Source organism: Salarias fasciatus, chromosome 17 (assembly GCF_902148845.1).
Source record: "Salarias fasciatus chromosome 17, fSalaFa1.1, whole genome shotgun sequence".
Taxonomy (NCBI): domain Eukaryota; kingdom Metazoa; phylum Chordata; class Actinopteri; order Blenniiformes; family Blenniidae; genus Salarias; species Salarias fasciatus.
In genome coordinates, this window is record NC_043761.1 from 13,461,638 (window position 1) to 13,483,594 (window position 21,957).

At 44.1% G+C, this 21,957-nt stretch overlaps 1 protein-coding gene across 6 annotated transcripts; it reads left to right on the forward strand.

Annotated features, from left to right (window-relative positions):
- Positions 1-725: 725 nt before the first annotated feature.
- Positions 726-21,530, forward strand: hgfa (hepatocyte growth factor a). 6 transcript variants are annotated; one of them, XR_003933364.1, is made up of 18 exons: positions 726-934; positions 5,014-5,176; positions 5,351-5,463; positions 6,073-6,187; positions 10,301-10,443; positions 10,605-10,725; positions 10,916-11,034; positions 12,875-13,046; positions 13,135-13,286; positions 14,057-14,150; positions 15,215-15,354; positions 16,281-16,313; positions 16,529-16,637; positions 16,731-16,805; positions 18,256-18,393; positions 18,501-18,543; positions 18,721-18,854; positions 18,929-19,067. XR_003933364.1 is itself a non-coding variant. In XM_030113993.1 (18 exons), the coding sequence occupies exons 1-18, from the start codon at positions 871-873 to the stop codon at positions 19,103-19,105; spliced, it is 2,169 nt and encodes a 722-aa protein (XP_029969853.1). In that variant the 5' UTR covers positions 726-870; the 3' UTR covers positions 19,106-21,530. The 6 variants fall into 6 exon arrangements, 3 of the variants coding, with proteins under 3 accessions (XP_029969853.1, XP_029969855.1, XP_029969854.1); XM_030113993.1 differs by having other exon boundaries at positions 18,501-18,607; positions 18,929-21,530; XM_030113995.1 differs by having other exon boundaries at positions 18,501-18,584; positions 18,929-21,530.
- The last annotated feature ends 427 nt before the right edge of the window (positions 21,531-21,957 follow it).

Genomic DNA, 21,957 nt, shown 5'->3' on the forward strand with positions numbered 1-21,957 from the left:
CGCCATGCTTTGTTTGGAATAAACACACGGACACGACAGACCTCCGGTCTGAGGTCTGTTTGAAACATACACACCGTAAACATGGTCTGAATGTAAACCTGGTTTCTGGATAAAAGGTAACCTCATTTATTCTTTTGGAAATGTTTAATTTCCAGTGAATGTGGTGTTTGTGTGTGGATGTGTTAGACAACACTGTCTCATTATGAAGTGATGTGTTTGGTGCTTTTCTGCATGTTTCTGTAGATTTTTCAAGTTGCTGTGATCAGTAAATTTCAAATATTGCTATATTCTTGTTGTGTTTTGAATTTCCAGAAGTTTTTTTTTAAATCATCATCTAATTTAAGATATGTCTAAGCTTTTTTAAACCATTGAATGATGATTTTTTTTTTTAAATGCATACAATCACAATGAAATAAATAGAAATACAGTTGAAAACCCAAAAAGACCGGATATAAAATGACATAAGTAGTTTTAAAATATTAAACTTAATGGTGATCAATAAAAACACAGAGGATTAAATTAACTAAACTCTCTTAAACATCTTCAAACTGGGATTTTCTCCCGGAAAAAGTGAGTGAAAGTGGTTTTACTGTGAAGCTGAGTCCCGGACGCTGCCGCCGTGTCTTTCTGCGGACTTGACGCTCTTTGACAGCGGAGAGGAGGAGAGGCGCTCCTCTCGCACACACACACACACACGCGGAGGCGCGCGCGCACACGCGGAGGGGCGCAAACTTTGAGTCAAAAAGGGGGTTGAACCGAGGACGTGTGCGCGAGGAGGGCGAGTCCTGCTGGTCATCCTCAGCTTCTCTGCACTTCAAACGAGTCGCTCACTTAATCCCGGATTGTAACCTGCTGCACGCGCCCATAACCATGAGGACAAACGTATGGATTTACCAAGCTCTGCTGTGCGTGGTGGTCACTCTCGTGGACACAGGTAAGATATGCGTGCCTTCTTCTTTTTTTTTCTGCATGACACATATCTGCTTAATCTAGAAGTCCACATAACTTTTCTCATGTTCATGAAACACACACACAAGTTTCAGAAAGTCTACAAATAGAGACTTTTTTTTTCCAGTTCCCATGTGTGCACATTGTTGCCAGGCTTTCATTACACACACTGTGACATTGTTAGGCATTGAATGGACCTGATCACAAGCCTTGTCTTGCAGTTCTGAGGTTTTGTGCACAGAACATACTCAAGGCTATTTTCTGAAGCACACACAAACAGCCTGCTGCCAAATGTTTGATATCTGCTCAGTAAGTGTGTGACACTGAATGAAATTATTCATCGGCTCATCAATCTCTTTCTCCCTTTCTCTTTTGAACTCCACCTATACCCCTGGAGGTCCTACTATTTTCCCTGCCAGCATGAGAAGCTGGCTCATGATATCAGATTGACTATAATGGGTGATGTAATATGCAGTTGAGTTAAAACTGTTAAAATTCATTATCTCCAAGCATGTTTAGTTGTGCGTGCCGCTTGGAGGTACGAATGTGATCCGAAGCTCTTGGTTTTGACGTACATCTGCGGATGTTACTGCTTCGTCATTAAACTTTTTATATAGGTCACGGCCATTTCAGTAATAGACACTCCTGCATCTGCTGGCCCGGCGCCAGCCACGGAGAGGATGTCCCAGCCTGCAAGCTGTGCCTCAGCAGAGTACCTCTGGGTGCACGCTCACCATCCACAGCCAGGCACTGCAGGCTCTGTGGTGTCCCCCTCTCTCTCTCTCTGGAGGGCACGGATCATCTGCTGGCCCCCCCAGAGGCCTCGTCGCCGGGCCGGCTCGCATCCGCCCCGCTGTCCTGTCACTGAGTAAAGCGCTCCAATCCACAGTTGCCACCTTCGGGGGCGCCGACCCTGACCTCTGCCCGCCCTGGAGCTGCGGAGAGTAAAATGCAGTGTGGCGTTTGTGCCTTTTGTCCCGGTAGAGTGATAGAAAAAGTGTGTGTGTGTGAGGGAGAGAGTGGGGATTTCAGGAGGGGAGTGAGGTGTGTGAGGGGGGTAACATCTGGCTGCTGAGCCCACTACCAGATTTTGCGCTCTCTGAAGCAGATGTAATGTCTGCTTAATTCCCAGACGGAGGCGCACCTTTAACCTGCTACTTCCCATGTTGTTCATGCAGGTTAATTTTCACCAAGACACTGCCTCAGAATTCCTGTTTTTCATGATCAGGCCTATTATTATTAGATTCAGATGTTTTTTTACCCTCGGAAGCGTCGCTGAACACTTATCCAGATGACACTCTGCTTTTTTTTTGGCTCAGTGGAACCTAAATGGAAGATCAGAGTTTGTGGTCTTTCACCTTCCCTACCTGCCTTTTTTTCTTTTTTGTTGCCTCAGCCAGATGCTTTGAGCCGTTCATCTGCCTCTTCCCATTAAATCTCACCTCTCTCCCTCGCCGAGCACCTTCCATTACAATCCTCGACTTGGGCAAATGCTTGGGATTTGGAGATAGCATGAGTCGGAGTGCGAGGAGAGGAAGAGACTAAGTGAAATCTAATTGAGCAGCCCTGGCCAGACATCAGGGCTGGAACAACACGGTGATGAGTGCCAGATGTGGTCCAGCTGAGCCCAAACATTAATAACAAGTCCTCCCCGAAAACCATTTTCGACCACGAGGAGCCTCTAAACGATCCACAGTTTACAATATCCTAAGTACACACACAAACGTCTTGGTGCTGGAGCATGTGGCTGAAACTCGGTAGCCTGACATTGTTCTGTATGATTTATATTGCACTTGTCTCTTATTATAAACTCAGATCTTATTTTATCTTAACACAATGATCAAATGTTGGTGCAGCACCCTGAAGCGGTGTTTACACCGGAGCGCCTTCCAGCTGAAGGATGGCCTCTTAACTTTTTCCAGTAGGTAAAAAAAAAAAAAAAAGAAAAAATGAATGATTTGTATCACAGAGGATTTAGGCTTAAAATATGGTTTTGTCCTTCTTTTGAACCCAGTTGGATCCCGTATACATTATGCCACATCTTTGCAACGATAGAATTCCCTTTTTGATGTTCTTCTTCCAGAGAAATGCCTCTCGGTGAAGACCTATAAATAACGCAAGAATGAATTGTAATATGTCCTTTTTGCACCTTTGACAGCTTTCCTTTTTTTTCCCCACATACTGGGTGTGTTTTCTGTGTGCCAAAACCTGGGATGATACATAAAATTTTATTCGTAAAACTTTATTGTTTGGAAGAAAAAGTTTTTTGAAACTGAATTGCGATTGCATCTTGTTTTTGCACAAAATAACCTAAACGTCACTCATGTTACAGCGATGAACTGAACATCGCGTAGCAGGACGTCCAGTAAGACTTTCGTGGCCGCTGCAGGGTCACGGATGCGAGAGTTTAAGAAAAGTTTCTGTGCAAATTGGAATTTATCTGCAGCGATGTGGAAAGCCGGCGTTACGACTACCACAAGACACTGAGAGTTGTTGAAAAAAGCAGATTTTCGGCTCGCTGTGAGAGTAATAAAATATGAAATATGTTTTCATGGGTATCAAAGCCCCCACTGAGGCAGCCTCTTGATGGACATCATTCTGTTCTCTTCGGCACCCAGCCTGGGCTTGAAGCGGGGCTGCTGGGGGGTATTTTTCAGCTGGGCTTTGATCCTGGACACACTTCAGACTTGCCTCTTTTCTGACACATAAACCACACGACTGCTACCTCAGCTGCAGTCCGGTCTGAGCTGCAGAGTTTGGATGGCGCTCAGAACCTGCTGTCAAACACAATGCTCCAAGCAAACTGGAGTTAAAGGATGCTTCCATCAGTGGACGGCAGTCGGAACGCTACCCTCTACTCATCCGTACCCTGAAGCGTGCGCGCGCCTTCTGTTGCTTCAGCCGGATTTCCCACCCGTTCAACATGTCTGTCTTTGTCTCCTGCTTATCTCTACGGCAGCAATAAAACAGTTCCTTCAAGTGTTTCGGTCGTGTTCTCGTCAAGAAGTTGCAATGTGTGTCTATAAAACTTGTCAAAATCAAAATCAATCTGTGTTTATGAGCTTAATGCCACACTGTTAGAGCTTAAATTATGTTAAAAATTAACTTGCTGTTTCTACAACAACGGAAAACTTTTGTTGCGCGTTTTTTTTTTTTTTTTTATGTCTATTTACCAAACCACGGAAAACATCACTTTTTGAAATCGACTTCCAAGGTGGAACTTTTGGAAAATGCTCAGACTCCGTCTCAAAACGTCCCTGAATCTGTGCGGTGGAAGGTAACATCTATAGACCTTCTCTGACCTTTGGAAGTTCATTTCATTCAATGAAAACCAAACATGTCTGTCTAACGTGGGATTTATGGCCAATATTGCAATCAGCCAGCAGGAGAAATGAAGATCATTTGTCGTTTCTTTTTGATACACTGTCAATTGTTGAGTTCAAAGCCTCTCTCTCCATACTGTAAAGGTAGTTTTTAGCATGTCCTACACCCTACATGCAGCTTTTACAGGCAATGCAGTAAGAAAACTCAATGTAATTGAAAGTGTGCTCCTCAGTCACCAGATTCTAGTTTCAGATAATTGAGATAGCCTACCCTCTTACTGTAAATGAATAGATCTTATAGATTTATCATTTTTTCTTTACCTTACTTTCTAATATTGCTTGAAAGATGTTTTGTTTGACCAACTTATTTTAAAATAAATAAAAAAGACACCACTTGTTTAACCTGTAGGAATGTTGGAATGTACTTTTCACACTTTCATTAATGAAACATGGCATGATGTGTTTTGTAACCACTTTCTTACTAAGTGTTGAAAGGACATACATCAATGGCTCCGTCTGTCAGGTAAAGTGCTTGAACACCATCGGGGGGGGATATTTCAGGACATCTGGATATATGGTCAGGATGAGATTAGGGTTTGAACCACCAACATTTGGATGGGAAGGCAGCCTGTTCAACTGAACCTTAACCATCCCAAAGCTTTGATCAGTTTTTTTTTTTTTTTTATTTAATTTAATTTTATTCTACAGTTCATGTGTTGCTTGTTCCCTGTGTTTCTTGCAGGTTGTTGTAAAAAGTCTCATCAGTTATTGCAGAAGTATGAGAAGACGGAGAGCCACATGCTGGTTTGCACAGACTGTCCTCAGCCCGCACTGGTCCGGAAGAGCCGCTCGCAGGAGCACTGCGCTCGAAAATGCAATAAGGTCAAGAAAAACTTCAGCTGCAGGTGAGTCCTGCTTTCCCTGAATCCAGGCGCCGCCACTTTCCCCCTTCTCGTCTCCTCTGCTTCTCTGTCTCTCCATACTATTTACATATTTCTCCTGTTTATCATTCGTCCATCTCCCCAACTACTTCCCGTGTGTTTTCTTTCTTTTTCTTTTTTTTCCTTTTTTTCTCACAGGGCTTTCAACTTTCAAAGGCACAACAGGAAATGCCACTTGCTTCCTTTTGACCGTTTCACCCACGGTGTGCAGAAGCAAGCCAACATCAACTTTACTTTGTATGAAAAAAAAGGTAAATGTCACCGTTTGCCGAGGCGGAACGGCCAGTGTTGTTTCTCACGAGAACGTTGTGATGCAGGTAGGGATTTTCAGCGTGTTTGTCGGGGATTGCACCTTCATTTTTTCTTTTTAATGCCTTTGGCCTCTCTGTTGACACAATAAGAGAAGCCGACTCCCCCCCCCTCCGCCCCCCTGCTGTTTAATCACGCTGTTGGGGAAAGTCGCACGCATAAACATGCAGCACACTTAAGTGGAGTGTAAACAAGAAAAAAAAAAAAATCATTGTTTACAGCAAAAGTGCAAAAAAAATTAACTGGAGTGCAAGCTGTGGAATCGAGCACTTTAGAGTTTCCTGCAAAATTTACGAAAACTCCCCCCGGTGACATTTAATGAACTTCAGGGAGCTGTCTGTTTTTGGAATAACACACACGCTTGGCTGTGAAAAAGTCTGTGTGACCATACATGGGAAGATATAATCCAGGTGGTCAAATCTGTGACTGAAAATCAACTTTTAATTGTTGAAATGTTGCATAAATTGGCACGTAAGCAGGACAGTAAGTATTAAACACAGGTGGATGTTTTTCAGTGCTTTTCTTTGTGTGTTTTTTTTACTCTCGCTCAGATTACGTTAGGGAGTGTATCATCGGAACCAAGGACAACTACAGAGGGAGGAGGTCTTGGACCAAGTCGAACATCACTTGCCAAGCTTGGTCGGATAATAACATCAATGAACACACGTAAGTCCTTTTTTTTTTTTTACGCTGCATTTCTGCATGAGAATGGGGGCTGTTTACAAGAGGAAGGACAGTTCCAAACAGTCACTTGTCACCTTGAGGTGTTGGTGCGTCGCTTGTCAGTATGTCCTTGTGTCTTTTTGGCTTCGGGGAAGGGGAGCGGGACGGTGTTAACCATTCACTTCCCCTCGCTAGATTCTGAAGCGGCAGACTTCAAAGCTGGTATCAGTAATCCGGAGGCCTCCACCACCTTCCTGGATGCTCCCCTCTCTGCTTCTCTGCGTCTGATACTGAGCAGGCCCCGGCCTCTGATTTATTGACGCTAAGTCCGTCCCCTTGCACCTCGGGGGTTAGGGGAAGGTGGAGGCTCGGAGACAGTTGAACGTTTATCCAGAGTTAAGTCGGATTTCTTTCGACACATGCGGGAATGTCGTCCCCGGTGAGGTTGTTTTCTTTTCTTTTCCTTTTTTTTTTTTTTCTTTGTGGCAGCACCGTAGGCCATCAGGTGTGTCCCAGAGATGTTTTCTCTCAGCTACAGCGAGGCAAGACCCGTGACTCGGTGCCAGCATCTCATTAGCAGTGCTCATTAGTTACAAGATATTTTAACTGCGGCGGGGAGGGCGGGCAGCGAGACGGACTTTAAAGAAGCACTGACAGAAAAATAAGAGGGGATTGAGAGTGAAAGAAAGAAGGCACGAAGATTTATAGACTGAAGTCATGTTCTGTCTGACGTCCAGCTGAGAGAAAATACAGGTTTAGTGAATGCCGACAATTAAAACAGATTGCGGTGTCGGTCGTCGTCCTCCCCTCCACTCCCCACTCCCACAGCTCCCCCTGCTCCTCTCATCACTTTCCAGAAGCGGTTGTTCATATTAGGACCCCTTTGTCATTGTTTATTTGACACGTGGTCCCAGTCCCCTTTTTTACAGAAGTCTCCAGAACCTCCATCGCCCTTACCTGTCAGCAACTTTCAGCTTTCAAAAGGGTCGGAGGGAGCTTTACTTAAGGGAGATTTAGTGCCACTGTGGGGTTACCTAACATGGGACAGTCCCGCTGTGTGAGAATTACCACCGTAATGAACCACGCACCATTTGAGTCTCAGGTAACTATTATTTTCATGCTTGACCGATCGCTGTGGGGCGGGGGTGATTTCTCAGGAGGTTCCCTTCCAGGAATGGGACTTCCACCTGTTGTCTATATTTAGTGTTTGAACCAGGGCTCAGAAAGAAGTGTGTGTACTGATGCCCGGCCAAGCGTGGAGAATGGAATGGAACATTTCTCCTCCTATTAATGATAACAACAATAGATAACGCTGCAATCGTTTATCTTCTTCCTCTGGGACATTCTTTCATTCAGCCGCACATTTCCAATTGGACATCTGTGAGTGGTGCTTAGCAACAAAAACACACCCTACATTGAAGTTTTGCTTCGGTTTAGAGTTGAACGACGCAATAATTCCAGTTTGTGACGTTCCAAATCATCCTCAAAGTCAATAGTAAATCAGCGTACTCAGCTTGTCACACGACAAAACCACGCCAAATATGAACGATCAAAAAAAAATCGTAAATTACCGAGCTCCCCTGTCCCCTGTAATGGTGGAGGCATGTACGCTAACAATGCTGAAGCATACGGTAAAGCCATAGCATCTCAAATGTCAACATCCAATAGCTCGGGAAATGAATCAGCAAATCAAACTGGCTTTTCTTCTTCTTCTTCTTCTTCTTTTTTTTTTTTTTTTTTTTAATTTATTACACACTCAAAGTCAGGAACTTACTCTGTGAGTGCGTTGCCAACAATGTTGGTAGAAGTTGCCAGAACTGGAGCATGCTGGCTCAGAGGAAGGGTTTAGTTTCATGCAGCAGTAGCAAATATTAGAAACACGCCCTGCTTTGACTGTTGGTTTGGTTTAAAGTTAAACAATGTAATAATTTTAAGTTCTTGAGGTTCCAAGTCATCTGTAAAGTCTGTCTGCTGGAAATGACCCAGTGCAAAGTGATCGTTGCAGAGGGAAATGAAGTTAGTAGAGCAGTTTGTGAATGAAAATAGTTAAATTTTCTTTGAAATTTTGACAATATGCCCATTTTTTTGGTTGGGCCGGATTTGAGCCTCTTTGCATGCAAGTTTTGACCCACGAGCCTTATGTTTGACACCCCTGCTCCAGCGTCTCATCCATCTATCGCCAAAAACAGAAAAGAGAAGGTGCAGGTTGTACTTTTAATAGATGAAATAATAAATCCAATGATGACTGAAACACTTGGCAACGCCTAACTTTAAATAGTAAGTTATAAATTGTACCTCGCGATAAGACTGGACTGTCTTTTCTTCCCTCGAAATTCAATAAAAAGAATTAATATCACTCGTAGTAGTGCATCAATCTCCAAAATTGTTGGTCCATATAAATGACTATTGTCAATGCAAAGTGTAATTTTTTTTTCCTTTGCTTTAATCTCAGAATATTTATTCCTTTGGACGCCGTTTTAAACTACGACATTTGTTTCTTCAGGTGTGTGTGTGTGTGTGTGTGTGTGTGTGTGTCGCTGGACATTTTGTGAGCGTTACTTCAGGCCTAGATTTCATCTTTCGCGATATCCAGAATCCAGCCCGTGTGTTCAGTCGGCCCACAGAATGAAGCATGTGTGCATAGTGTCTGCACGCGCTCCGATGGGAGCAGACTTTGGCAAGGAGATGAATAACTGGCCAACATCTGTTAGCACAACATCATTATGGCGAACTTGCTCCCATGCTGCGGCCTTTTTACAGAGTCTCACCAGATGCAACCCTTTTTTTTTTTTTTTTTTTCAACGCGAGGAATCTTGTAATTCCATTTATAAATTAGGATATTGTATTATGATAGAAATACAGTATATATTGAACTTGTGAGTTACACACAACAGATGTGAGTTCTGGCCCCGGGCGGCGCGCTGCGTCGGAGGGGGAACAAGTGTTTTGTTTTAGTCACATACGCGAGTGAAACGTTTCTGTTAGACCTAACCTTGTTATATTTTTGACACATGGCTGTATGGCTGGAAGGTCTTCCGTTCGCGTTCTCGCTCCTCTTCCTCCCTCTAAGTTAGAGGCCTTGCGATTTCTTCCACCTCTGGACTGAATAATGTCGTGCGTTATTGTCGAGCGAAACCTTGCATGAGCCCCCCCCCCCTCCGGGCACTGCGGACTTCCCCAAGAGTCACTGCTTGTGGTCGAGCGTTCAGACAGGCTGCTGAAGGGAGGGTGGGCTCTGCTTGTTTTTCTTCTTCTCCTTTCTTTTCTCTTTTTTTTTTTTCACTTTCCTCCATAGTTTTTCTTACATCATCTTCCACTCACTCCATTATGCTTAAATCAGTCACTCCGCTTGTTTCTTCTCGCGTCTCGTCGACACTTCATCAGAGCTTCTTCGTCTTCTGTCTTCTGTCTCGGTGGGTGGGAGGTGGACGGGGGGGGGGGGAGAGACAGGACGGTCGGCACGGATCAGGGGGTGCTGACACACCAGCTTTTTGTCATCCTGCCCTGACAGAAGACAAATTTCACACACTGTCCATTTAGCACAGGGATCCCATTCCTCTCCCTTTTGTTTTAGGCCATATGTTTGGAATCGCCAGGTTTTTTTTTTTTTTATTCCTTTTATTACGGTCTTGTTCACACTGACGCGATGCACACGCTGACAGAGAGGGATTGGGTTTTAACGTGTTCAAAGGCTGCCAGCAAGCGACCTGCTTGGGTGGCTCCAAGTGGTCCGTGGTGCTGTTCTGTGCTGTTGGCGGTTACTGTCCTGTGACAGTCTGCCTGCTTCACACTTGAATAGCCGGGATATGGTTGGAATCAGTAAGGCGATCATGCAGAAGGTGCAAATCTGGAGAGTAGAGACGCGCTGATTGCACGCTTTGCATATGATTAGCATGGCAGGGAATTCCTTGATTTGAATGAAACCCGGTCGCTCAGAGTGCGCCGTCTCACCTCACGTCAGTGCCCTGTGAATTTATTTGGCTTGTCATTGAGAGGGCCGTGCTGTACTGTATACACTGCCGGAGCAGCCGAGTGTGCAAGTACTCGTGAAAATTTATTTATGCAGCTCACAGTATCAGTTAACACTTTTAATAATGCCTGTCTGCGCTCCTGTAGGTTCTATCCCGATCGGTACCCGACGCAGGACCTGAGGGAGAACTTCTGCCGGAATCCCAACAACGACCCCGGTGGTCCGTGGTGCTACACCACAGACCCCAACGTCCGAGCCGAGGAGTGTGGCATACCTCAGTGTTCAGAAGGTGAGCCCCTGCAAAAAAAAAAAAAAATAAAAAAATCTCTCCACTGGATCGTAAGATTCAGGCAACACGAAGCCAGTTATTCAATAATTACGAGGTTTGTTTCTATTTGCATTCCTCAGCGGGGGAGAAAGTTTTGATAACTGTTGTTTCTTTATTGACAGAAGTCTGCATGACTTGTAATGGGGAGAGTTACCGGGGGAAAATGGACCATACAGAGAGCGGCAAGGAGTGCCAGAGATGGGACTCAGCCAGACCTCACAAACACCGCTTCCAGCCCAAAAAGTGAGCCGCAAATCACACCGTAATCTTTCTCACAGACACCGCCGGTACACACCCATGACAGATGCTTGGATAAATGACGCTAATGCTCCAGAGAGGCGAACCCCACCAGTTGTTATGACTTACTTCTCTCTCTGCTTTTCCCCTGTTCCTTCTATTCCCTCTCTTTCTTGTTTTGTTTTGTTTCTCTCAGGTACCGAGACAAAGATTTAAGGGACAACTACTGCCGTAATCCGGATAATCGTCTCCGTCCGTGGTGCTACACCATGGATCCCAAGACTCAGTGGGAGTACTGCAACATCACTGTGTGTGGTAAGGACCTCTGCACTGTGCATGCTCCAAGTCTTCTGCAGACAAATCACTCAAACGCTCAATTGTTTTCTCCGACTTGCGATTCTATTTGTCGTTTTTCTCATCCATGTCACCTTGATCCAAGATTTCAGATTTCGGTTTTCTACCACCGGCAAGTTGATTCAGCGTGGCCGGGGGATTTGTTATGTACTTTGGTGGTTTTGGGGTAATTGTGGTAAAGCTGAGTAAGAATCTGCCTTTCTCCCCTGCAGAGTCTCAGAAGAACTTTTGTTTATCCGGATGAGTGTTTCTTGTGGGATTGAGCTTCAGATCTTTCTACCTCAACAAGAGGGAGTAAAGAGGTTGTTTGTAGAGCAGAAGATCTGACTCCACACTGTCAGAAGTGTTTCACTTCAACCACTCAGGGCCATAAAGTGGAGGATTACAATAGAGGCTACTATACCGAGAGGTCCCATACAGGCCTTTGAAGGTCTGATAGTTGTTTCAGTGGTGTGTGTGTGTTACGTTTGAAATCGTGACATATTCTGACAAATTGAAGCCACGACCTGGATTAAAGTACGCAACAGGCAAAACAACTGCAGATGCTTCCTTACAAGACTCGGGGGGGATGAAGGTTTGATGAATGCAAAATGATGTGACTCACACGCTACAGCCTTCACCAGACCTTTTTAGAGAACCGTCTCATGAAAAATAGTGCACAGTCTGAAAATACAGACAATCAGATATGTTTCAGCTTTTTTGAGAGGAAGAAAAAACAATATATACATCAATCATAGACGAAACCGTGTTGCGAGGCTGTCAGCAGTTATTTACTGTGTCTGAATACTTTAGAGATGTGCGCTGTAAAAGAGTATATAATAACGTGATTTCACTTGACTCAGCACAGTAGGCAAAGCCTGACTGGATAATATTTCCCTTCATGTGTAATATGAAATACAGAGAGTTAAAAGAAAAGCAGCGAAAACCAAACAGAGGTTAAGCCAATGGAGAATTTCTTCATTTTTCAATGGACGTGCATTAAAATATTCCCATATGAGAAGCAGCAAACACACGGAGCATCCCTCTTTGTCTCTGTCAGACACACGTACACACATGTATTTTACAGTACATGTTATGATTTACAGGGAGGGCGGAGGATCTGCATTTGTCCAGATGTGTGCATCCCTCAATGCCTGCCCTCGCAAAAGATAAAAACCACTGACCTGTGCTACACAGCGCACACAGACACTGGCATGCATTACATCAAGCTGAAGAATCCCTCTCTTCCACCCACCTTCTCCTTTCTGCCTCAGAACATTCCCCTTTTTTCCTCCTCCATCTTTCTCCCGTCTCATCTGTCAAAGGCTAAAGAAACAGAGACAGAAATCCGGAGTGGAGAAGTCGCTCCCTGCGTTCTGCTGAAAAGCAGAATTCCATCTGAAAATGTTTGGAATAGTTTGCCGGTGGATAAAGTTGCCCGAAGGCCGGGCTGATATCTTTTGCTGACTTGCGATAAACAAACTCTCCAGAAACTTTTTTTCTTTTATGTCCGATTTCAAAGCAGACTTCAGGATGTCTCCCTGGCGATAGCAATGCCACCGCGAGTTAAACGCACTTTTATTGTTGTGGATGTCCCTACGTGCAAGAATGTGGGGCACCGGCGTTATGAATACACGCAATAGACGCAAAGGGGGGAGTGCTACTGTTTTTGATCATCTGTCTCTAGGTTAAACATGACACATTCTTCTGGGGATTAATATCTCCCTCCTTCTCTCCCTCCCTCATTCCTGCCTTTCGGTCTCTGCACCTCTTGGGTGACTTCCCCCTTTTTTTTTCTCATGCTTCCTTTCACTCCCGATAGATTCAGACCCCAGTGAGGAATCCGATGCGAACGTCACGACGTCCTGCGTCCAGGGAAAAGGCGCCGATTACAAAGGGACGATGAATGTCACTCCAGAGGGCGTGACGTGCCAGCGCTGGGACTCGCAGTTCCCGCATAACCACACTTTTCTCCCCCAGAACTTCCAGTGCAAGTGAGTTGACTTCCGCTTCTCTCTGTCATCGTGGAAAACATTATTTGTTCGGAAAACAAAGTCGTGAGCACCATGATTTAAATTGTAGTGTGTGTGTGTGTTACAGAGATCTGAGAGAGAATTACTGCCGTAACCCCGACGGCGCGGATTACCCATGGTGCTTCACGACAGACCCTAATCAGAGGAGAGCAAACTGCACCCACATCCCCAGATGTGATGCAGAGGCCTCACAAAAAATAGGTAAGAGAAAAAAAAAAAAAACTTCACATGTGCAGGAATAATACACTATTCTGGGAGAATGCACTTATTTGCTCTCTTGCCAAGAATTACACAAGGGGATTAAACAGCATTTATGTGTGTTTCATAAATATGTAAATACAGCCAGAGAAAACAATGTAGCGAGAGAGTCCGGCTTCCTCGAAAATAGAAGAAACGTCCCCAGCAAGCTTCAAAGCCTGAAGGTGTCCTCACTGTTTGGTTACTGAGCAACTACTACAAGCTGCAGATAACATCCAAGAAATAATTCAATCCAAACTCTGAAAACAATAAGAAAGCATTATTAAAGATGGCTTTAAGTCTTTACTGGTGCCAGTGTCCTGAAAACTCCTTGCTGTTTCCCTGAATGATGTGATTGAAATATCGACTTGCAGATGCTCTAAAAGTTCAGCCATGTTTTTGCGAGTTAATATTACACAAATTTTTTGGGACTGAGTTGTTCGGCATGACGTTGCCCAGTGAATTCCGTCCCAGCAGAGTTTGGCAGCAGCGCTCGCCGCCGTTTCCCACGTTTCCCTGCTTTACATTTCAGTGGACCGCAGGTGTCAGAAAGTGGCCACTGCAAGCCTTCTCGAGGAAATAGTGAGGATTCAAAGTTCTCCGATACATAAACCACAGGTTTCTCAGGGATCATCATCATTAAATTGATCCAAACCATAAAGACGAGCACGCAGCCAAATGTCATCTGCGCTGTTTTAGAACTCTTGGAAAATAACAGTTTTATTCTTCCTCAGAGTGTTATGAGGACAATGGAGAGATGTACCGCGGCACTTTATCCATAACTCGGTCTGGGATTCCCTGTGCGGACTGGTCCCATCATATAACCAGGTAACCAAATCATTACTTTTTTTTTTTTTTTTTATCCTGCAAAGAATTTTGTTTGTGAGACTCGGTCCTGTCCTGAGAGCTGCTTCTTAGAGAGGGAGACATTCTTCTCAGCTCGGCTGATGAGTGTTTGTTGACAACTTAGCTCCTATTGCCTCGCGAAAATCCCTTTCATATGAATGAAGCTAAGCAGTGAAAACAAACAGTGAGAGGAAATCGGGGGTTCCTCGGGGGTCAATACCAGGTCCAATTATTATTCATCTAACTGACGAGAGGAAACCTCGGGGTGCTGGCCGAGGCACGCCTCCCTACGGAGAGGCTGCGCACTCCGGGGCCGTTACTTCATGCTGAAGTCAGGCTGTTGGAATTACTTAATTTACAAGAATTTTAAAAGCCAAAATGGCACAGACAGATGGACATGTTCCAGAGCTGACCCCGCGACCCCAGGAAGTGCTTTCCGTGGAAAGTAGATCAAAGCCAATCAGCTCCCTCGCATAGACTTGCTGCCAGCAAGTCTGCCCTGCTCAAGGTCAAGGGTCGTCCCGGGAAAAACGGCTGAGGGCTACAGCTTGTTTAACATTCTCCTGGGAAGTGGAATTATCTACACCCCCTGACAAATTGTAGCTCATCGCTTAGCGCCCAAACTCCTACCTTGTAACTGCTTTTTCGGGGGGGATATCTGAGACGATCACGACTGATTCTCGCTCGGCCAAGTGGAACACTGCAAGAAGACGCGGGAATTCCTAGCGAGCGGTTCCACGGAGGATGTGGCTCCTGCTGGTCTGAGTCCTGCTGAATGCTTCCACCGCATACTTTCAAACTCCCATGAGCACTCTTCACAAAAACTCCGCTTCCTTCTACGGACTCCATGCAGCAAGACGCAGAGCGGTCACTGCACTATAGGAAATCCAGTTCCAGATTTTCCTGCAAGTGCACGACAGCAGGCCAATCCATGCTGTGTGTTTTTAGACTAAAAGAGTGTGTGTGGAGGGGGGGATTTAGTGCTGAAAACACTGCGTGCCAAATAACAAATGGAACATGAGAATCTGTATTTGTGTGTTTTACAGTGGGGATTCTCACTCTACAGTATCCTCTGTAGGGCTGGAGAGGAACTACTGCAGGAACCCGGACAGGGACAAACACGGCCCCTGGTGTTACACCAACCCAAATAACCGCCTGGCCTGGGATTACTGCAAACTGAAGCACTGTAAGTGACTTCGATTAGCTTGTTTTCCAGTAAAGTCCGTCCATTTAAATGACCGCATCTGGCTTCGCGAAAGAAGAAAGGCAACAAATTGGTGCACCTGTTTTTAGTCTCCGTGCAAATGTAAAAGTGCGAGCCAGCGAGATGATTTGCTCCGGTTAGCTCAGCCTGGAAGACCTAAACATGCCGAGACCAAACAGGCGAGCGGTAACGTGTTATTTAAGCAGCTTTGGAGGTTTTTGGTGGATATGTTGTTGCCAGAAGAAAAGTGCTTACAGTCTTTGTGCTTAAGCTGAGCGAACCAACTCCTAAGCGTCGGATTTTCTTTGAGAATCCGAAAGCTTGCCGTCACAGAAGTGTTTTCTTTACATCCAAAACATGTCGTTGGAAATTAGAGGCCCTTCAGACGGTTCAAACGGGATGAGCACGTAATTGCATTTAATGCGTCGAAGAGGACTGCTGGTGTGTGAGAGCGATAAAAGTGATTGATTGAGCTACACAGTCTTTGTTCACTTCAGCGAAAATGTCACAGGCGTCTCTTTATGCCGTTATGCCCGGCGGCTTACGTAATCTGTTAGCTGCGGTTTGGTCCAATTGGCAGAAAATACACAACGCGCAAACAGCAAACAGATGCACTGTCTGCGCCGCCATCGACAGCGACGCTCTTCGCATTTCTCTTTCGCCTGCTTCCAATCGGGCCTCTTTTAAATGGCTGCACAGTCATTTCCATAATGTGAAACATGTCCTCCAAATTTATTTACTGCGGTTGCTGACTGCCGCAGCCTCCAACGTCGATCCAGATGCGGAGATAAGTCTTTATGGAAGAGAAAAGGTTGTCGTTTTCAATGACATTTCATGCTTTACGTGTCGACGGATGGTCTGTGGTCTGATTTATTCCTTTCTTTCTCCCTTAACTTTGCTCCAATCAGGTGAATCATCTACAGTGACTCCCCAACCAACCAGTGAGTTTCCCTCCCTCCCGGCCTGGTCCTCTTCCTCTTCACCTTATCGCTAATCTCCCGGCTTTTTACTTGAAACTCTTTCTATCAAGTCCTTCTGTTGTCATTACCTGACTGAATAAATCACGTTTTATGCCTGGCTTTTGAAGTTGTAGGAGCTTCCTATTGAAATCTGCATCCGCTTTAACATCCACCGTCAACTCTACCCTCTGGTTTAGGTCCGACAAGGCCCAAGATATCGTGCTTTGTGCATATAAACACCAGAATAGTCGGAGGACATCAAGTGCGTGGCACGGATGGCAGCTGGGTTGTAAGCATCCAGAGAGAGTATGTCCTTTTACTCCTTTCTTTTAGTGTATTTGAACTGATTTTTATGCTAAGCACTGTAATTAACGCGATTGTATATCTACTTTTTCTTAGGAAGGCTCATATATGTGGTGGCTCGCTCATCAGGGAAGACTGGGTATTGACTGACCAGCAGTGCTTCACATCCTGGTAATACCCAACTCAAACATGCTTCTTCTTTTATTTTTATTTTTTTGCCCCTTTTAATCAAAAATCCAGCTTGTACTCTCTCAACTAAAATACTCAAAGGCTGACATGTAGAAAAAGTTTTAGCATTCGGTTTAATTTCTGTTCTCCTTTTTCATAGCTAGCCATATCTCCATCATCTGCAGGAGTGGCTTTAATGAAAACTAACCTATCTCTGTGTGAATGTGCAGCACTGAAAGTATCATATGTGGCATAGATGTTGTTGTCAAACATGAGAACCGTGGGGTAAAAACTAGCACGAAAACATGCATAATGCAGCAAGATTTTTGACTTTTCACTGTATTTTGCACTGTATTTTCATTAAAATTGACTTTATGTTGAGTTTGTAGCCGTTTTTTTGGCAGGTTTTTGAAAAAAAAATTTCAATATTTTTAAAGATACTCAAAGAAAAACATAAAAAATTGGCAATTTAAAGTTTAATATGACAATATTTGACAACATTTCAACTTGAGGTGAAATTGTGTTGTATGTGGCTCTTGAACTAAAATGTTATGGAGCTAAACTAAACTAAAATGTTATCAGCTACTTTTTGCCAAAACCATCCTGTCAGTGGATGGGACAGTCTATGGATTAACAATGCAAAGTGTAAATCTTACAAGAAGGGTAAAATCTCTATTAATTAGCAGATATAACACAAAACACAACTGTAGAATTGCTCCTAGTTACCTTGTTGCCAGAAAAAAATTACATTTTTATTTAAAGGTTGACTTAAAAAAAAAATGCATTGAATGTTAATATTTCATTGGCTTCATTTTCCTGCTTGGCTTCAGTCACGTGGATGGAATTTGGGTCTTTCAGCTGAGCTCAAAAGCTGAGCTGAAATCAGTCTTACCCGCCCTTTTTCAGCTGACGTTGCAGAATTGTGCATGGAGGCGATTGGACTTTGCTTTATTACTTTAACGTTTGCAAATGTTTCATATGAAATGCACTTTTTATTGTCCCGATGAACTGTCCAATACCACCGAGTTACTTCTTATCTGATACCGAGTAAATGAACGTCTGCTGTCGCTGATATTACAGACGCTTCAACATCTGTTTTGTTCAGAGATAGAACCAAAAAGCAGTTAATTTTTGATAATATTGATTAACGACTGAATATTCCCTGTTAAAACTTCAATAACTATATACTGTGATAAAGAAAATGCACTCCACCGATAATACTATGCAGAGTGATTTATTCCCACTAGAAGCCAGCCCAAAAGACTGTTTTTACATCCGCTCCAATAAATGAAAACATTATCCCTCCGCTGCCAAAGTGCCTCAGTTCATTGAGAAAAAGGAAAAAAAAAATGTCAAAGGCAGCTGCAAAACTCATTTTTATTGTCATTTGATGAGCTGTTTTGTTTTTGGCAGCCGTACTTTCTTCACTGTGTGTTGCTCTCTTGGCCAACAGCGTTCCAGATCTGCGGGACTACAGCGTGCAGGTCGGCCTGCGCAACCTGAGCCAGTCTTCCAGCCACCCCAGGCTGCGCATCTCCCGACTCATCTGTGGGCCGGAGGGATCCAATCTGGTCATGTTGAAACTAGTTGAGTAAGTTCTCAACTACTCACCGGGATTCAGCTGGGAAACTTTTTTTTTTTTTTTAATATTATTTTAGTAGTATTTACTGATTTTATGTGTATTTATACCGGTTCTAGCCCCGCCCCTGTGTCTGAGGGTGCCTCCACCATCCATCTTCCGGTAAGGGAGTGTCACATCACCGAAGGCACCAACTGCACCATGTATGGATGGGGGGAAACCAAAAGTACTGCCTTCTTCCACACACATGTCAAAGCACTTTCCATGGAAATAATCATTTACGTTAATACAGCGTTTCCCGGAGCGCCTCTGACCGAAGCGTCGTCGCTCTGTGTTCAGGTACGGGACACGACGAGGCGCTGAACACGGTGGTGATGCCGATGGTCAACAACGACATGTGCTCGCAGATCAAGGGCGACGCCGGCGACAGCAGGATCTGCGCCGGAGGCCGGAGGGGCCAAGGCGTCTGCGACGTGAGGGCCTCTCTTCTCTCAAGCTCTTCCTCCTGTCGTTTTTTCACTTTTAACACTCATTCGTTCCCCCGCAGCGAGACAACGGCGGTCCGTTGGTTTGCCAGGAGCACGAGCGCAAAGTCATAATCGGCGTGAGCATCCAAAGGACAAAGTGCGCCTCGTCGCAGCCGGCGCTTTTCGTGAACGTGGCTTTCTACTCGGAGTGGATATACAAAGTGTTTAAGCTCTACCCCAGCCCAGAGAGGAACTGATCAGGACCGTGTCGCAGCCTGCAGGAGGAGGACTCCGCTCGGGCCAGAAACACGGAGGGAGACCTCTCCAAGGCGAAGACATCACCTTCTGGAAAGTGGCCGTTTTGGGATTCCGCAGCTGAACTTGTCATTTAACGGAGAGCGAGAGGCCTTTCTGAGCTGGAATCTCATATTTTCTCCCGCATTGCAAATGGAGAGATCCAAGTAGTTAGCCTTAATACCGCTTTACAACCAAAGTCCTGGGCACATGAACGGTGTAATGATCCTGTTTGGACTTGTTTAGAGTTTTTGAAGCCATGCAAACGGACGATGAGACTCTCGTGATTCAGTATCTCCTGGAATTTACTTGAACCCAACTTTTGGAGGCTACCGCCTGACGTAGCTTCTTAAACTGGGATTTTCTATCTTCTTATACCTTTTTTTTTTTAAATAACATATCGAGCTGGACTACGAAATGTGTATTTTTTATTTTTAGCAACGTGGACAAATGGCTTCCTCAACAAAATGATTCTAGAATAATTCACAAAGGAAGATAAAAGTCAAGATGAGGTGACCTGTATGTCTTGGAAATCCAGCAAAAAAAAAAAATCTTTCTTCTAAAAAATCCACTCTTCCCAGCTTTGGCAGACCCTGGCAGTGCTAATTGTGAGCAGTAGCCGAACTACCTTTTCCCCAGTTAGCTGTAACCGTCAGTTCCCCCACGAGAGGATCTAAGTAGGACTGAGCAAACGGCTCCCAAATCTTATGCTAATATTTGTAGCATGAGAGAGAGAAAAGCCATGCCAAATATAACATGGCTATTTGGTCTCCGGTTCGGAGGGAACTGTGGCCCCTGGCGGGCTGTGTGTGGTCAGTAGGATATTTTATTTTATTATTTTTGTTTCACGGAAAGTGACGCCGTTTGTACATACCTGCAGATTTATAATGTTTCTGCTGTGTTGTAAGATTTTATAGGTCTTATAGATCTGGAGTGCGTTCCTTTGGCTTCTTTTTTGCATCTGAGTGAGTCGTATTTAAAGAGATCCGAGTAGTATTGATGTATATTTATTTTTTTCTAACTGAGCAGAAAATGAACAGTTTGAACAGGAAATCATATTTTGATGTGATATTTAAATAGTAGTTTTGATTTTCTGAGACTTATAGGCCCATAAATCTGCAACGTACTGAAGTTACTGATGTCGTATATCTATAATTTGGCCACATTTTTCTTGAACTGAGGATGCCTGTTTCATGCTTTTCTCTCCAAAGACACAATTCAAGAAAGTGAAAGTGGTTTTATGGAAGTTGCAGTTTTTGATTCGACTCTTCCAACAAACATTGAGGCAAATTCAGGCTTGAATATGATTTATTGTCTTTGAATAGCAACATAAGCAGGGGTATCAGGAGTTTTGACTCATGCTGTTGTTGGACTACAAACATGTGAATTAATGTTTTGCTCTAAAGAATCAGATTTCATCTTTTTCTAATTAGCAAAAACTTGACCTGAAAGGCCAGATAATGACCATCTTCTCCCTTTTATGAGGAAAAAACACATTATTCACTTCTGTTTTCGGATCTAAGATGACGTGGAAAATGCCGCCATTGCCAGCAATAAACAAATATAATTTATTTGGGCTTCAAGGAAGAGGACTGTGTTTTCCCATCAACAAGTAAATGATTGGCCACCTTCAAGAATTAAACAAATTACCTGGATCGCCCGTAACATTATGACCACGTGCCTGATGTTTTACTGGTGCCTGCTTTCTGAACCTTTCTCTCACCTCAGATCGCCGGATGAAATAAAGCAATCTCCAAATCATTTATGGTATTGTGACATAGGTCAGATAAACCTCCCAGTCAGCCCTGTTTACCCTACTCATTCCAACGTATGTGGTCTTACGGTATATATTTGGTTGAGGCACTTAGAAGAACGTAGCGGCTGAACCTCCTGCCTCCTACACAGTGGTGTAGTATATATTAAGCACACATACGACATTCATCAACTTGCAGTGCCTCAACACTGCTGCCCAATGAGGCACGGCTTAAATTTGACGTAACGCTCATCAAAGTCCTGTGAGAGGCGAAGCTGCCTATAACTCAATAACCGTTTTAATCAGTGTTCATAATGTTCTGGCCGATCGGTGGAAATACAGGTAAAACAAGCAAACAGGTAATAACCATCAAGTATCCACGCCCCTTTGGTGTTTTATGTTATTTAATTGACCTTTGTGTAAAACGTGTAAATTATCCTTTGTAATTTTTGTAAATATCTCACTGAAATATTTCTATCTCATCATCATTCTTTTGTCTATATGTTTGTATACTGTAAACTTTGAATATAACGGCTGCTATTTCCTGTTAGTTGTTTTATATCATTGACCTGTTCTGGATTTTTTTTTTTTTTTTTTATAGCCTTTGTATTATTCCCATTTTAATAAACAACTTGACGTTACACGTAGCTGCATTCTGTGCCCCCGTCCTCTTCCTGGAGAAACTCGGCGAGGAATCGACCAGGATGTCGGTCTGCTGACGCCACTTCTGGCAACGGCGGCCTTCAATTGCTCAAAGAGGCAACTTCTAGTGTATAATAAATATTTGAAGTGGCTGAATCAACAGGGGTCGTCCACGCAACCAGTAAGGAAGACAAACTACCTGTCAATCTTCGATCTGGGACAGGGGATGACCTTGTTTTTTTAACTCCTCTCATGGTTTCTGTTGCTCAATAAGAGATAAGATCAATGTAATGGTCCAGATGAAAGATTCCCCATGAGCCTAAAGTGGATGGAGCCTGTGTGGATTATGAATGGTTGACTCCGGTTAGAGCTCTTCCATCAAACTAGTCCGCAACAAACTATTTTGGAGCGTGTCAGTCT

Bases quoted from the DNA above. Each gene is read 5' to 3' on its own strand.
- hgfa (XM_030113993.1), top strand. From the start codon at position 871: ATGAGGACAAACGTATGGATTTACCAAGCTCTGCTGTGCGTGGTGGTC. The intron at 10,726-10,915 runs GTGAGCCGCAAA...TGTTTCTCTCAG, and splicing joins CACCGCTTCCAGCCCAAAAA to GTACCGAGACAAAGATTTAA. The intron at 13,047-13,134 runs GTGAGTTGACTT...TTTAAATTGTAG, and splicing joins CCCCAGAACTTCCAGTGCAA to TGTGTGTGTGTGTTACAGAG.